The sequence below is a fragment of the Corvus moneduloides genome, chromosome 7 (genome assembly GCF_009650955.1).
Source record: "Corvus moneduloides isolate bCorMon1 chromosome 7, bCorMon1.pri, whole genome shotgun sequence".
NCBI lineage: Eukaryota > Metazoa > Chordata > Aves > Passeriformes > Corvidae > Corvus > Corvus moneduloides.
This window is the reverse complement of record NC_045482.1, coordinates 11,426,151-11,442,420: the sequence shown is the minus strand read 5'-3', so window position 1 is coordinate 11,442,420 and position 16,270 is coordinate 11,426,151. Positions and strand designations below refer to the sequence as shown.

At 44.7% G+C, this 16,270-nt stretch overlaps 1 protein-coding gene across 2 annotated transcripts in view; it reads left to right on the top strand.

Annotated features, from left to right (window-relative positions):
* The window catches only part of SATB2 (SATB homeobox 2), a 130,498-nt gene that overhangs the window by 98,504 nt on the left and 15,724 nt on the right, over window positions 1-16,270 (top strand). For both annotated transcript variants that reach the window (XM_032114898.1, XM_032114897.1), the window contains exon 10: window positions 9,635-9,832. In XM_032114898.1, coding sequence (XP_031970789.1) covers window positions 9,635-9,832 — 198 coding nt within the window. The remainder of the gene's footprint in view (window positions 1-9,634; window positions 9,833-16,270) is intronic.

Genomic DNA, 16,270 nt, shown 5'->3' with positions numbered 1-16,270 from the left:
AGCAGTGCCAAAAGCAAGGACACAGCTGCTTGCATAGGGGAGAGCCAGTGTCATGGTCAGCGTGTTGCCCTAGGTCTAGCTTGTGTGTAAACCAGCAGCTGGGTGTCCCCAGTGCTTGGCACAGACCAGCTGTGCCAGTTGTGGGCATTTCTGGTGAAAATGATGCTGATTCCAGCAGCTGAGTTACATGGTGGGAAGCACTCATTGAAAACTGCCCATGTTTGCAGAAGAGAGAGTTTGAAAGGGGGGAAAAAAGAACTAGTCTGAGGCTTTGCTTGGACTTTCCGCCAAGGTTCGTTCACTTGCCATTCTCCACAGGCCTGGCTTGTGTTGCATTGGCTTCCTCCTATTATTCCCTCACCCCAGACTACTGAGAGGCTTCCAGTTTGCTAACAAGGCATGCGTTATGTTGGGCGCTGCTGTTCTGTCAACAGCAATCCACGGTGCTGTGAGATCTTCACAGTTTTAGCAGGCAGTGAATCTCCGAGAGGGATGTTTTGACATTTTATACACAGGGCTGTATGTCATGTACCCGAGAGAACATCCAGAGGCAACGGAGGCCTCATTTCCTCCTCTGTCTCCATACAGGAAGAGTGTTACCCACTGAGAACAGTTATTGCAAGTGGCATCATCTGCTGGTGGAGTTAATTGACCTCTAATTTAACAAGTAACCATCTTCATTCTTAAGTCATGGCAGAGTCTCAGCAACTGAAGAGCAGGGTAGTTTCTAGAAACTGAGGCTGCAAATCACAGAGCTCACAAGTCAATATAAATGCAAGTTTCAGGGCCTCATGGAGGTACCAAGGTAGTATGGTGGGAATTCTTTAAGGGAATCCGCCTTCATAAAGATTTCAAGCCATTTAATTTAGACATTGACTTTTTCATCACTTATTTACCTTAATAAGCATTTTTTTCCTTGCAACTTACATCTAGGTATGTTTAGCCTTTGTGAAGTGCTGTGCATCCCTTTGAATTTTTGAAGCCAGCAGGAGCTGAGAGCTCAGTGCCCTCACAACACAGCCTCCAAAGCTGCCCTCCTGTTTTAGTTGCCAGCTGATAGTGATATACCTGGTGGACAGCAGGATTATCTGGGGATACTGCCTGCTAGTGCCCTTTTTAGTGGCTAAACGTGGGACCTGTATTAGCACATTGGGAATGTTTCTGAGTGTGTCTGGAACACAAGGATTTGGTTTCCAGTCTACACTTTGGGCTCCCCTGGTTATATTTAATTCGCAAGAAGACAGGTTTCTGGTGTGCTGTTTCAGAGAGGTTTGGTCGGCCTGTGTGTGTGCAGAGCTGGGCAGAGGGACAGGCAGAGACTTTGGCCTTGGATTACTGCAAGTTTGGACTGTTGGTCTTTAAAATGGGTTTCTACATTCAGTTCTGCAAATGCTCTACAGTACAACTCCAGGAAAACCATTTCCACCATGATTGTGTGGTTGCACTGCACTAATGCTGAGCAGCAGCATCACCCCTTTGACCTCTGCTAGTGAGAGTCCTATCAGAGGCTGTGCTGTGCTCAGCAGACATTGTTTTTCTTAGTCTTTGCAAAATGAGTTTAGGAATGTAGTTCTGTTCATAATAAACAGTCACTATCAAAATAAATAGTGGGCACAGCTGGCTGGAGCCCTTGTTGACAGTCTGAGGGAGGGCAGAGTTTGTATGAACATGGAGATCAGACTTCCCACAGTTCTCCCAGGGCAAGAGACTCTTCTTAATCAGCCTGGGGTGGTATGGGGAAGCAGGGTTCCTGTTGCTGGGGATCAGCCCTGGGAAGGGCAAATGGAACTTTCACCAGTCCAGTGAAAACAAAATGTATAGCCTTGAAACTGAAATTCTTTTCAAGGGACTGGAGTTTGTTCCAGTTGCACCACAGTAAAGCAAGAGAGACCCCTTGGAGCAACATCTGAAAAAATGTTAAGCTACTAAAGCTCGGTCTCTGGGTTGTATCTTTACCATGTTAAAAAGTAAGCAAACAAATGATAAGCTTGAGGAGGGTTTGAGTTTGGGGGTAGAAAAGCCCTTCAGTTGAGGCCTTTCAGGTAAAAAAAACCCCAGGCCTATGTATGGAAATCACTATGACAGTTCCTTGCCTTTCCTCTGACTTTTCTTTCTCACGTCAAGATCCCTGCCTCATTGCCAGTTCTCTGGCCCAGGAGGGTGTTAGCCCACAGTAGGATCTCACGCTAGGTGGGATTCAATACCATGGCCACCTTCCCATGTCCTTACCTCCTTCTTGCCCTCCAAGAAGGAAGTACAGGCACTGCAAGAGGAATGAGCAGTGTCACTCTGAGGAAGGATTAGCGCTAGAAACCCTTAATTTCATCCTTCCCTCTCTCCTTCCCAGCTTACATTCCCTTGTATTCATTTGATAGGATGGGATGCCTTCTCTCTCCCTTTTAGCTTATAATAGGTGTTTTCTGTGGCCTTAAACTAATTAGCTTCCAGTGATGATGAACAGCAGCTAGAAAAACCAGCTGGTGGTGAAGATGTGTAGTGTATATAGTGTGTGTGTGTGTATAGGGCACTTCTTACAGCCTTTATGATGCTTTGAATCTCTACATCTGGGGCGTATCTGCTGTGCTGATATTTCGATGTTCTTGTCACATACGGAGGAAATACAGAAAGATATTTCTCTCCTTGACTGAACTTAGAATTTCTTTGAAGTACCTTTGGACTAGAGCTCATTTTTTACAGACTTGTATATGCAGTCACAGCATGACCCCCATCCAGGACAAGAGAAGTGGGCCCATATGAACCTCACGGGGTTTGACAAGGCCAAGTGCAATGTCCTGCACCTGGGTCAGCCCCAGTATCAGCAAAAGCTGAGGGATTAAAGGATTGAGAACAGCCCTGCTGGGAAAGACTTGGGGATGCTGGTGGATGAAAAGCTGGACAAGAGCTGTCAAAGGGTGCTCTTAGCCCAAAAGGCCAACTCTCTCCTGGGCTGCAGCCAAAGCAGTGTGACCAGACCAGCAGGTTGAGAAAGGTGATTCTGACCCTCTACTCTGCTCTGGTGAGACCCCACCTGGAGTGCTGTATCCAGCTCTGGGGTCCCTTGTCCAGGAAGGACTTCAATCTGTTGAGGCAATTCCAGAGGGGGCCACAAAAATGATCAAAATGCTGAAGCACCTCTCCTGTGAAGTCAGGCACAGAGAGTTCAGCCTGGAAAAGAGAAGGGTCCAGGGAGCCTTCATTGCAGCCTTTCAGTCCTTAAATTTGGCTTATTTAGCAGAGTTTGTGTGACAGGGCAAGGGGTAATGGTTTGAAACTAAAATAGGGTAAATTCAGACTAGATATATAAGGAAGAAACTTTTTACAATGAGGGTGGTGAAACACTGGAACAGGCTGCCCACAGAAATGGCAGATGCCCCATCCCTTGAAACATTCAGGTTGCTCAGAGTCCTACCTGATCTACTGAAGATGTCCCTGCTCATTGCAGGGGATTGGACTAGAGACCTTTAAAGGTCCTTTCCAACCTAAACTATTCTGTGATTCTGTGACAGCATCTGCAGCAGTGCATTGGCCTCTCAACAGCTGAATGAATAAGGGACATTGTAGAGCTGGGGCTTTTCTCATGAAGTCCTTGGCAGATCTGGGAGCTGATGGTGGGCTGCTTGCCCTAACCACAAGCCCACACTTCCTCTCTAGTGTGGGGAGAAGCTAGTCTGAACTTGGAATGCTGGAAATATCCTCAGTGCACAGCATCCTTCCCTCTGAGGCCAAGAGCTGTAAGCAGACTTGGCATTTCCATGCATCTAAGGTACTTCAGGGCTCATGTATCTCATTCTTTTTTTGTATAATTTTTGTATAATTTCATGCTTTGTGAGGCTAGTGAGAAACTGGCCTTCATGAAAGTGTTTTGCATTTTGCCTTGAATTTTCTGGGGAGGAAAAGTACCAAGCATTTCAGAAAATCCAGACTGTTGAGTGATTAACCTTGAACTGTATCAAAATGCTCCCAGTAAAGCTTCTCAGGTTCAGTCCCCCTCCCCCGGCCCTCATCAAGAATTCATTGAAGCCATGACAGAACTCTCCATTACAGTTGGTCTTTTATCCATTTCAGCTTTCTTGATTAGGTTATCTTGAATCATTAGGGGGTTTATTTATTTTAATAGACACTTATTGGATTCATGGTAAGAGAGTTTGGCGACTAAGGTACAAGAGCTGCATATTACCTAGCTAATTTCACACTGTAGGGTCCCAAACTGAGCAGAGAGAAGAGATGCTGAGGAAGTTTGTCCAGAGGACTCCTGTGATCCCATGTGGGAAGGGAGCCTTCTCTAGAGAATGCAGCATTTCTTTACTAATCTTTCAAGACTTGCGTCAATCATTGCTGCTTTTTTTTATTTTGTCACATATGTTGACATTTTCTGCACTGATGATGTGGGTGAGGAAATGGCCTTTTACATTTATTTTTGAGATTTATTCCTGAATCACTCTTACTAAAAACTCTTCATTTGCCTACTCATGCTTTCACTGGAGACCCTAGAAAATGTCAGTGAAGAAAACTAACTGTATTGTTGTTATTATTATTATAATTGTTATTATTATTGTTATTAATTTTGATGTAAGTGCAGGGAAACACAAGGTCAGTTAAGCTGCGGGTTTATCCATGCTCAAAGCAGAACAGCTGCCTGTGACTAAGTCACTGTGGACACCCAACTGCCACCTCCTGCAGTGGCTTTTGGCAAAGTGTAAACATGGGCCTGTACCCCAGCATGACTGTGAGCCTGAACTCTTCCCATGTGCTTGCTTTGTCCTTGGTCAGAAATTCGGTCCTTGGCAGACTGCAGGGCAGCAGATCTGCAGGAAGCAGTTTTTGGGGTCAATGTGTTTGTGCATACCTTCACTGAGTACTGGAAAAACTGACCTTACTGTAGTCTGGTACCTCTGGCTGCCAGGGCAGCCTGCCCTGCTCCAGGGTAAGCCCAGCAAAAGTGAAAGGGTCAAGCTGCTAAACAGGGCTCTGGGATGAGTGACAGAGGATATGGCTCAGGATTGCTGCACCAGCTAGCTGTCCTCGAGGGGATTTGAGGGCGCCAAGGCTCATGCTTTGGTGTTCTAAGCATGCTGTTTCTTTAACAGCATAAAAGCACAATGGGAATGGCTGGCTTTCTGCAGATTTTTGTTGTTGTTTGCTTAGCTATGTGGAAATGTATTTGATTAGAAGACAGAGAGAGAGGTTAAAAATAGGACATTAATATGATATTATTTTCTTTATCAAACAAAATGCTTAGAAAATGTTTATCTTGTCTCATGAGAACAGCAAGAATAGAGGACAGCACTTCTCTGCAGCTCTCTTTAATGAGCTAAATTGGGCTGCATTCTTGATGCCTCTAGAAGTTTTGGGGTGAAATGAAGGAAGTTCTGAGCAAAATTCCTTGTAACCACAAGCACTGGGTGTGCCTGAATGTAGAGGCAAAAGCATCCTTTAATAGTGCTGTTTTTCCTCCTCTTATTTTTAATGGCAGACATTCCCATTTGAGAACCTTAGAAGCTGACATTAAGGGCTGGATTCTGCCGCCCATATTGACACTGATGTGTATCAAACTCTGGTAACTCTCTGGCAGCCAAGGGGGCTGTTTGTGCAGTGGAGCAAGACCTGTGATGTGCAGGGGAGGCAGGACCAGAAGCACGGTGTATTATGGGTCTGGGGAAGGGTGTGGTATTTGTTAGATTTTTCAGGATATGTTCACAGAAGTTGTATTTACTTGCAAGGCAGTGAGCTCAGATGATGTGGATGAGTGGGGGAAAAGATTGTGAGATAGTGTCTCCTTCACTTTTACTCCTTCATGCCAAAAAATTTAGCTATAGATGAAAATTCACTGTGAATGGCTGTAGCTCCAAAAATTTCTGTATGTTAGCATTTCTCAAATGAAATAATTCTCCTGGAAAGCTCTGTGTAACATACACAGACCCCAAAGAAATAAATAAAAGAAAATAAAAAAAATGTAACCAAAAAACGCCAAGTTGAGATTTTTAACAGTAAAAGGAGATTTTATATATTAATAATTCATGAGTTCTCATTGAACATGCACGAAGAAACGGTGCTATTCAATAGAGAATACTGTCATCTGTCACTGTTTTATTTGACATTTACACTTTTTTTTTTTTTTTTTTGCCTGGTACTGCAAAACTTTCTTGGATGGCGTGCTAAGATTATTTAAATAAATAATTTTAAAAAGCCGATGCAGATTTTTCATCTGTGCATGGGGAAGGGAGTTACTTGCAGCCGTAAAGAACGTGTGAGTAAGCTGCGGCATGCTGTGTTTTCCCACATATTAGTCAAAGCTATTGCCTAATAAACAGCCCCATAGATGGATAGAGAGGGTCCTGAATGAATGCTTGAATAAAGAGAGGGAAGGATAGAAAAAGATTAGTGAAAGGACAGACTTGATGCAGATAAGTGTACACATGCATGCAGTGGGTATGCGTGTGTATGTGTGGGGGTGAGCGAATAATGGCTCTTGTGAAGAAAGCTGACACAAATACATTGTGAAAATAAATATTTATAAATGGTGTTGGGGGAGATCCAGTCCCTCACAACGTGAGGGAAGACAGGGCATTTAGCACAATGACAATTCAGTTAGGCGCACCTTGCAATTTCTTGCTAATATTAGGCTCATGGAAATCTTTCTGCTCTGTAGGTTAGTTATTATTTATAAAAATCACAGAACCAGCTGATACATTCATAAGCTAATTATTGTAGCAGCTGGGTACACATGGTGCAATATGTCTGAGGCTGTGAAGTATCACAGATTTCTTGGGGCCTGCTGTGGTGGGGGTGTGCTGTTGAAGGCTAGATCCCTTAATCTGATCAGCCAAGCAAATACTTTGTGGGGAAACTGGATTAATATCTCTCTAAATACCACGGATGTGCTTCACCTTCAGAACCAGGCTCCTTTAAACGTGCCATTAGCTTATCTCCTTTGGGGAATGGAGAAGTTCTCAGGTGTCCTCAGGATGGCAGGGTCCTTGCCTGGTTCTCCCTTTGCCAGAAATTAATTTGGTTTGCTCATGTCTGCACACATGGTCACACTGCAGTCTAATCTTTTCCCTAATAGCTCCAAGGTCAGGACCTCGCATGTTGCCAGGCAAATTGAGCGCTATCCTTCTTAAAGACTAATGGCAACGAGTGCCTAGTCTGTAATGAGGCCTGTAGTGTTGCTCTAAGTGATTGTAATGAGCCCTGATTATAACGGGATAGATAAATCAAAGTGCGGCAGTCGCCATCGGGCTGCCCTGTCCAGCCCTGGGAAGGGGATGTGGCCCTGCCGAGCTGTGCTTGGTTTCTGCCAGGGCCAGGCACAGCATCCTCCTACAGACCTGCCCAGCAATGGGCTCCAGCTCCACCAGGTGCAAGGCTTGTTCTCTGTTTTCTGTTACACGATGGGTCTGCATGCTGCAGCATCCCCCAGGAGGTGTTAAACATACCTGCTTGAAACATTTTGAAAGAGTTCGGTTGAAGACTTATTCAGATCACTGAAAACAGGGAGAAACAGGAGCTGATTTTTTCTACAGATGGTTTATTTTCCGTTTCAAAAATTATTTCCTTTGTGTGGAGGAACCCCTGAGAAAACACTGCAGAGCTGGGATATTTTCTTCCTATCTTTCTCTAAAAGAGAGAAAGTTTGGGGAGATTTCTGAGCAGTGGAAAGAGGAGAACTGAGGGTAAGGGATGTGGCCAAACCGCATTAAAATGCAGACTTCACCTGGCTGAGAGATTGTCCAAATACCAATCAAAACACTTTGAAAATATAACACAGAGGTTTTTTTCCCTAAGTAAATGATTAGATACCTTGTTTTTTCCTTGCCCCCCCACCCTCCAGACCTCCTAGTTTATTGCAAGAAAAGATCAGGTCTGCACAAATGTGGCCTCTCACTTGTAAAAACAAGGCAGTGTTGTGTTACAGATTAGTTTATAAATCCCTGGTGGCTTCACAGTTCAGTGCCTACAGCTGCTGCAGATGGGCCTGGGTTTTTGTCTCTTTGCTGTGCTGCAGCCGGCAGTTGAAGGAGAAAATGGAATGATCAGGTTATTAACATGTAGGCCGTGAGGAAGAGGCTGCACAATGAGAACAGCTGGTGTTGCTGTCTTGGCTGATGCAGCGGAGATAATCAAATCTTGCCTTTTTTGGGGGGGTAAAGGCAGAAGACACAGTGGAGAGTAAGGCAAACAACGGCTTATGATATTATACACGGGGTTTAGAGTGCACGGTAGAAGTTGTCAATGGCTTACAAGTTGTTGCACAAAAAAGCAATACCAAAAAGCCCCCCTGTGGGCTGGTAATGAACTCAGCTGTTCAGCTTGCTCTGGTCACTGTTCAGAAAAACACAGTTTTGGCTACTTCTTGTACCAAACATTTTTAACATCGATCAAGCTATCTTTTAGGTATTGTAAGGTGCCTGTCAAAATGGTGTCAGAATGCTGAGCTGTAGTTTGAAAATGATGGGTTATAAAGCTACTAGGTAAAATATTTTGACAGGAGTCAGTAAGGCGCGTTGACAGCATCCTCGGCATTATCTTCTCATCTTCTGTCATTTGCATTGCATTTCCTGTGCAGGCACTGGAGGGGAGCCACTGTCCCCAGCCCCAAGTGGGCTGGCTGCTGGCAGGCAGGACAGGGCTGGCTGTGCCCCACGCCGGGCAGGAGCAGCAGCAGCCGCAATCCCTGGCTCACCTGCTGGGAACACCGGGTCACGCTCTGCGCACGCGGGGCTGTCCTCACCCAAGCAGCTCTTGCCCTTGGGCTCTCCTCGCCCTCGGGGTTCAGGTGGTTTCCTCTTCCTGGAGCGCTGGTGCTTTCCCCTCAGAGGTCTGAGCAGTTGGTCCCTGTGGAGAGGTCCTACAGCTCCTTACATATAGCTGTAACCTTTTAAAGGCATTTCAAACTAACCTTTAAACAAGACAGCAGAAATAAAATTTATTATTATTATGATCTGTAGTTGGGTTTAGAATTACCTCTGCCTAGTATCTCTAGTTACTTCTGCAGGACCCTGTTTGCTGCTTTTGTGCTAGATACTAGAGGATTCCCTTTCTGTATGGTTGCATCTTCTCTAAGATTTTATTATTTAAAGATGTAAAATTTTAGTGGGGTTTAGAGCTGGGGGAGTCAGTGCAACATAGTGACAGCAAAACAGAGGTCTTGATAGTATATTACAGTAGACATTTGGAGTAGTGTTGAATTTCTGGTTCTGCAGCTGCAGGTTGCAGTGAGGGTTGTTTCAGCAAGTCTCAGGAGTTATGTCTCCTTTTCTCTTGCTTGGATGAAGAAATGAAGGGGCTCTGAAATGGAAGTGATGATACATCTCTGTTTCATCTTTGCTTTTCTGTAGGAAAAATATCCATATTTGAATGTTTTAAACACTGTGTGAATATGATAGGGGACAAGATGCTGTGCTTCCGGGTTTCTGCTAAGCACTGCTACTTGTTTCAGTTTCTTCAGCTTGCAGGAAATAGAATATATCATGGATTTGTTGAGATCAAAGGGCAGCTTGGGATGGTGGGGGTTTATGTGTGAGATGAGACCAGCAAGACTTTTCAGCACAGAGCATTAAGTCTAGCTGACCTTCTGCTCACATCTGGTTCCTTGGTGCTTGGTGAATTGACTGTGCTGACCCTACCGTTGCAGGGCTGGCTCTGTGAGCTGCTGCGCTGGAAAGAAAACCCCAGCCCGGAAAACCGCACCCTTTGGGAGAACCTCTGCACCATTCGCCGCTTCCTGAACCTTCCCCAGCATGAGAGGGATGTGATCTATGAGGAGGAGTCCAGACATCACCACAGTGAGCGTATGCAGCACGTTGTCCAGCTCACACCCGAGCCTGTGCAGGTCAGAGCACCCTCTGCCTCCTCAGGGTGTCTGTGTGGGAGGACTGCGTAACAGGGGGTTTCAAGAGTGTAACATGGAGATGGGCTTGTTATGTATTGACTGAAACTGCAAAGTGCTTTCTGAAATGACCATGGTGAGCATTTTCTGAGGAATGGTCCTTCATTTCACAGCCTTCTTAGGTTTGTTTTGCTCCTCTATACATTTGTGACTAGCATGAGTTTTTGGTTTGTACACCCTTGTTCTACTCTTGTCTCAGGTATTAGTAGAATGAGAAATAAGTAGCTAGAAATATGTGTAGGGAAAACAAAGTGAAAATACTACAGACTTCTCTTTTTTGCAGTTCCAGCTTCAGTCAGAAGAGAAAATGAGCCTAATGTGTATTCCTAATAACTAGTAATGCATGTCACAGACCCAAACATCTACAGATGGTCAAGAGAGGCTCAGGAGGTATTTCTTCAGTCTAAAAAGCTGAGGCAACACCCTCCACAGCAGCCCTTTCCTTCAGCCCTCCAATTCAGCCCCTGGCACTCGGTACCACTCACCTGATACCGGATTGTGTGACCGCTCTGGGGATTGTTTGTACAGCACATTTCTCTGATAATCTCGCAGTTCCTCCTCCCACCTTCACTCTCCCTGTTGTTTGATGGTGGATTGCACTGCTTTGCTACTCTTGCTGTGAATCTTGGCATTCAGCCTCTATTCTTTGTAATTGCTCTTGTGCTGCTGCTACCCCTGCTGCCAGCTATCTAGTCACCTTTTTCTAAAAGCGCGAGGTTTCTCTGTCTTGCCGCATCTGTTGTCCTGCCCCATCTGAAACACATAGGTCTCACTCAGATTAATTATTGCCTAGTTCAGTCCCCTTTGTCTATTCTGCTAACTACTTCTTCCTTGCTTTCCTTTGTGTCTTTGCCTGCAAGAAAAAAATCTGTTTCCTGGGGTTCAGGTTCTCAGAATGATAAAGTAGGGGAAGCTCTCTAAGTGATTCATCTTTGCAAGCTTTGTCTTCCATGTTCCAAAAAGTTTATGGGATCTTGGAAGCAAAGAGCTACAAACAGGTAAAGGGCCAAGCTAACATGTGGGAAGACAACTAGACCTGTGTAGACTTGAACATATTAACTCAGCTCTGATGCCCACAGCAAGTGGGAATATCGTCTAAGGGACAGAAAAAGTTTCCCAGGGATCTTGTGAGTGACCTTGATGGTTAGCCTACTTTCCGAAGCCTTCTGCACATCACTTTTCTGCATTCTGCAGGTTGGCTCTTGTGAGTGACACATTACACTGTGTTGGAATGCTGTGCATTTGTATTTGTCAGCAAGTTACAAAGACATGGATTAATTATTTATTACAGTCAAAATATGAAAAATGAAGAAAAATAAATGGAACCAGCTGGCAACTACATACAGCAAAACTCTGGAGACTCTGGTATGCAGTTGATACAGTAGGCTTGTGTTTTGGGGGTGCTGCGTTTTAAAGCTATGCTTGCCCATCCAAAAACCCCAGTAGGTTTTTGAGTGACACACTACCAGTGCCAGGCACAGGAGGTTTGCTGTCCACCTGCTCCCTACTGTCAAAAGATACCCAAGACCAAGCAATTTTTGTGTAGTTTTTGGTCTCTGGGACTTGAATTGTTTCAAGAAGCAAGGTTTGTTTTTTGGCTTTGCTGCAAGGGTCACTATTAGGTAATTAGCCATGAAGAATCAATGACAGCAGCCAGAGATGTAAAGCTGAGGTCCTCACACTTGCAGTCATTGGAGATTTTGTGACACTTTACATAAGGGTAGGGGTCTTGGGCCCCGCTTCTGGCTGAACTCCAGGCCAAGTAATTACATTCTGCCTATCTGAAATTCCCCCTGTAGTGTCAAGTGGGAAAGCAACTCTCATTTCTTTCTCAAAGCAGTGGTGGGTGCAGAATGTCTGCCACGGTGCCTGGCTGCATTTTAGCAGGGGGTGGAAACATCCAAGAGCTGCAGTCACCGACCTACTTTGCTTTGCAGGTTTGCTGGTGAGAAGTGTGCTGTAAGTTGAGCCCTTACCTGCAGCCTTGATAGCGAAATGACAGTCCTTTGAAGAAGCTACAAGCAGCAGTGCTGTGAATAACAGCAGGCGCAGAACTGTAACACAGTTACACAGGCTCTTACCTCTGTTCTCTCTCTCTGCCTAGCCCACCTTTCTCTTTGCTCTGATGGCTTAGATGTGTGTATAGTAACTTCTGTCTGGTGCTTGAGTCTCCTGCTGCTCCAGCGAAGAGAGTGGGAGAGCCTGAAAACAGCCAGTGGCTGTCCCACACTGCTGCCAGAGTTCCTAGCCACCATGACCAAACCCTCTCTGGGCTGGGAACATCCCCCTGTCAGACTATCATCACAAGAGGCATGACCAGGCAAAAGATAGTGGATATATTGCAGCCTTTTCCTCAGTATGGCTTCTTGGAAATGGCAAAGATCATTGTGATGGGTTTTGTGTAGTTCAGTTGCTGCTTACAGGGCTGGGGATGCTTCAGTGAGGGAATTACCCCAAGGCTGGCTATGGTTTCTGTCTTCTAAAAGGCAGGGTGTGCTCCGTGGAGCAGTTGTGCTGTAGGAGATCAGCTGGACACGGGCTGGTTCTTCATGTTTAAGGGATTGTTGTTTCCTTTGTGAGAGGTTCTTGCCCTCACTGGTTTGATATTACTAGCCTGCACCTCACTGTTTAGCTTTAGGTTCAGGGTTTTAAAAACAAACATTTTTATTTTTCTCTCTTCCATTAGATTTTTCTTGTCAGCCGTATATTAATCCATTTAATCAATTATTTTACTGTTTCTGAAATGAATAATGTCTATAGTGGAAGCTCAGTGTTCAAAAAATTCCTCCCTGCACACTTGATTTATTTGTTATTGTGCTGAGCAGTCATAAAATGTGGGCCCTGTGGAGCTCTGTGACATGGCTGTGTTCTCTGGCAGCACTGGGTGTGACCATATGGACGTGTCGGAGTGTGGATTTTCCTTCACACGCTGGTTATGGAGCGTCCTACATGCTGCTGTGCATGCAGGGTGAACTTGCCACAGCCTCTCATTTGGTTTTTAATGAAATTGAGGTGTGCATTAAGAGGCTCTCCCTCCATTCCGTGCAATGTCGTGTAATAGCAAAGTGCTGCTAAGAAGAAGAGCAGTGAGGTTGTTGCTAGCTGGGGTACCACAACAGCATCACCTCTGGATTACAGAGTGCCTGAGCCACAGGTTCCTGGAGGGTGGGAGGGTATCCTGGAAAGTATTATTACATTTTTGCCCTGTTCTCATCCTCTTCCACCACCACCACCACCAGGAGTGGGATCTGCCTGGCCTGGCCCTTAATGGTGTGCAAAGTAGTCCCTTTGCAGCAAGCAGTCCTCGTGCTTCTTCATTTAGCTCCCTGCTCTGCAGAGGTGAGGTTTCCTTGTCTTACTTTCCATCCCTTGCTAAATCCCACCATTCCCAGACTGTTTGCTGGCATCGGACCTTTCTGGAGTGTTAATGCTGACAAGTGCCTACAGCTGCTTCCCATTGCCAACCAGGGATTCTGTGTTTGTTACAGACATGCTGGGACACAGTAAATCTAATTTCTCTCCCTTCTCCCACTATTTGTCTGCTGTGTCCAAGGTGACCACTCCAGAGAGTAACCATCTTGCCTGACACTTTAATATAGTGCTAATTCGTTGTTAATTGCTGGGGCAGAGAAACCTGACTCCATTGGGAAGACCATGAAGCAGGCGGTTGTCTCTGGAGTGTCCGGGTGGATAAGCCAGTTCTCTGGAGTAATGAGCCACCACTGCAGCAAAGTACCTTCTATTCAGAGAACGTGGAAACCTTGTCTCTCATTTTCTGTAAGTTTACAGGTAGATCTGCTTCAGCTGGTAGGTCCAAACTTATTTAAAAGCAATCAAATATTGCTTTCTGATACACTGTTACTTTTGTCACTTTTAAAAAATGACATCCCTCCACCCTTTTATTTCTCAGAAGCTTTGATTTAGACAAATCTGTCAATATATAATAGTTCAGATCATAAATCATGGAGGAACATGATTTAAATGAAAGAAGGCATAGTAAAAAGCTTTAGGAAAGCTCTTCTGTATTGTGTGTTCACTGCAAACATTGTCATCTCTCTTCAAATATGCAGAAAATAACATACCACAGAAGTAAATGAAATACTAATTTTGTAATTTTGTGAGGGATAGAAGGGAACGAGTATTTTAGAAATGACAATGAAATACAAAAGAGAACATGGAGCCCTCGTAAAAATGGGTCAAGGCAAGTGGTGATGGCAGTCCAATGAAACTAATTTCATATTCTCTTTCTAGAAATAATAAAGAGGGGGATGAACACCACAGTAGTACTTCCTAATGAAATATTTGATTCTAAATAATGTCTTGGAGTTCATGGGTCACATAATGCACAGCACGCAGATGGAAAAACCAGTGAGACTTAAAATTTCTTTTAAGATAATATTAATTAATAACACTTAGGCAATCATAGATGATGAGTGAAGCAAAACTGTTATTCCATAGGGGAACATGGTGTGCTTAATGATCTATAGGATGATGTGCACAGTGAGGTTTTTCTGTGTTTGTGTGAGTTACACCAGGGGATTTTTGCATACTGGAAATTAGGACTGAGTTGTCAGTGCAACTTGGACAAAAACTACTTTCCCAAACCGTGATAGCTCTCTGACTCTGGTCCTTACTGTTTTGAGATAAATTTTTTGTGGGGATGCTGTGCCCTGTGATTCATTCTTAATGGCTGCACCATGATAGTTTTGCTTTTTGATCATTTCTCTGCACCCAAAAGACAGACCATAGATTGATACCCACTGCTTTTTGACTCTCCAGCCCTTTAATCCATGGCTGGATGTGATGTCTGCTCAGACAGGGGTGGCCAAGACTGGTGACACAACTTGTACTCAACAAGCTCAGATGGACTTCAAGAGAAATTAGTATTGTAGGTTGTTCAGTACACTCAAAATGCTCAGAGCTTTGATTTGGGAGTGTTGCACTTAGATTATTTTTTTTCTTTGATTTAGAATTACAGAAGGAAATGTGTGTCAGAACAAGGTCTGTGAATTTTTGAGTGGAGAATATCTGTCTTCCTTAGTTACCTGGAGTTTCATTCTTTCTCTTATCAAAATTAGACAGCAGTCAATTTCAGTATCTCCTTTCAGCCTAAACTATTAAAAACCACTGAAAAAAGTCTCAAACTATGTAACTTCTGTTTCTGTGCGGTGTTAAAGCTGAAAGCAATTTGTATTGTGAATTCCACTCACGCTGCATTTATCTCTATTGTGCGTGTGACTGCTGTTGGGTGGGGGTGAAGGGACTGTCTTTAAGGCGTGTGGTACATGCAAAACAAAATCTCAGGCGGCTTCCGCTTCTGAGCTGCTTTCTCATGCTTCTCCAGTACCTGTGCCCTGTAGCCAATGATGCTGCATTTTGAAACACCAGCTGTGGCTGCGTGCTCTGGTTTTCCATCCCCTTGGTGCACACCATTTTTCTGATGGGTCACAGTAGCTCAGGAGCTTTGCACAAGTTTGACAAAGGCAACAGAGGCACAAATCAGACAACAACCCCCTTATATTTGACTCTGAAGTGTCCAACAGATCTTCTTGTGATTGATAGTTACCACAATTGCAGGGAAAGCCGCTGAGCTGTGCCTGCTACAGCCAAACCTGCCTACTGCGCCATCTCAGCTGTTTCTGTTTAGTGTGGATATCTAATGTGGCTGAAAATGCTGCTGATTTTTATTAACGTTAGGCCTGTTATTCCCCTTGAATGATAGTGGGGAGTGTACTTGCAATTAAAGCCAAACTGCCTCTGTTCTGAAATTAGTTTAGGTTTAGTACTGTTCCATTTAACCCCAGAAATGGGAGATCAAGTAAACTGCAGAGTTTCGAGTTTTTCTGTGGTGGCGAGTTCAGTCTCGTCGGAGTAGTACATCCTTTTCATATTTGTACAGAACCTGAAACCATGAGGCCACTTCAGTGACACCTGTTCCCAGACAGCTTTCGTTTGGTCCAGGATCAGCTGAGGACAGGGCTGGAATGAGGTGGAACTCTTCCATGAAGGAGCCCTGAGAACATGGCTGGTGCTTTTCTCCAGCAGCATCTTACAACAACGATGACTCTGAGGGTACATCTTCTGTGAGGCTGCCCCAGAGCAGCTCTGCTTGGGCTGCCCTGGCTCCCATGGCAAGATGCTCCAGGCAGAAACTTCTCTTAAAATCTGAATGTGCAGATTTAGCGCTGCTGAGACTTGGCAGTAAGCAGCAGATTGGTGGTTTGTGTTGGTGTTGCTCTGACAAGTTGTCGTTTTAGCAAATGACATCACTGTAGCTCTGGCCCCTGTTGTCTCACCCTTTTGCCTTTCACACACTCTTTGACCAGATTTAGCCCTCATTTCTTACAGTCCTGGCCCTATTATAAATGCTAAGCTGCCAGT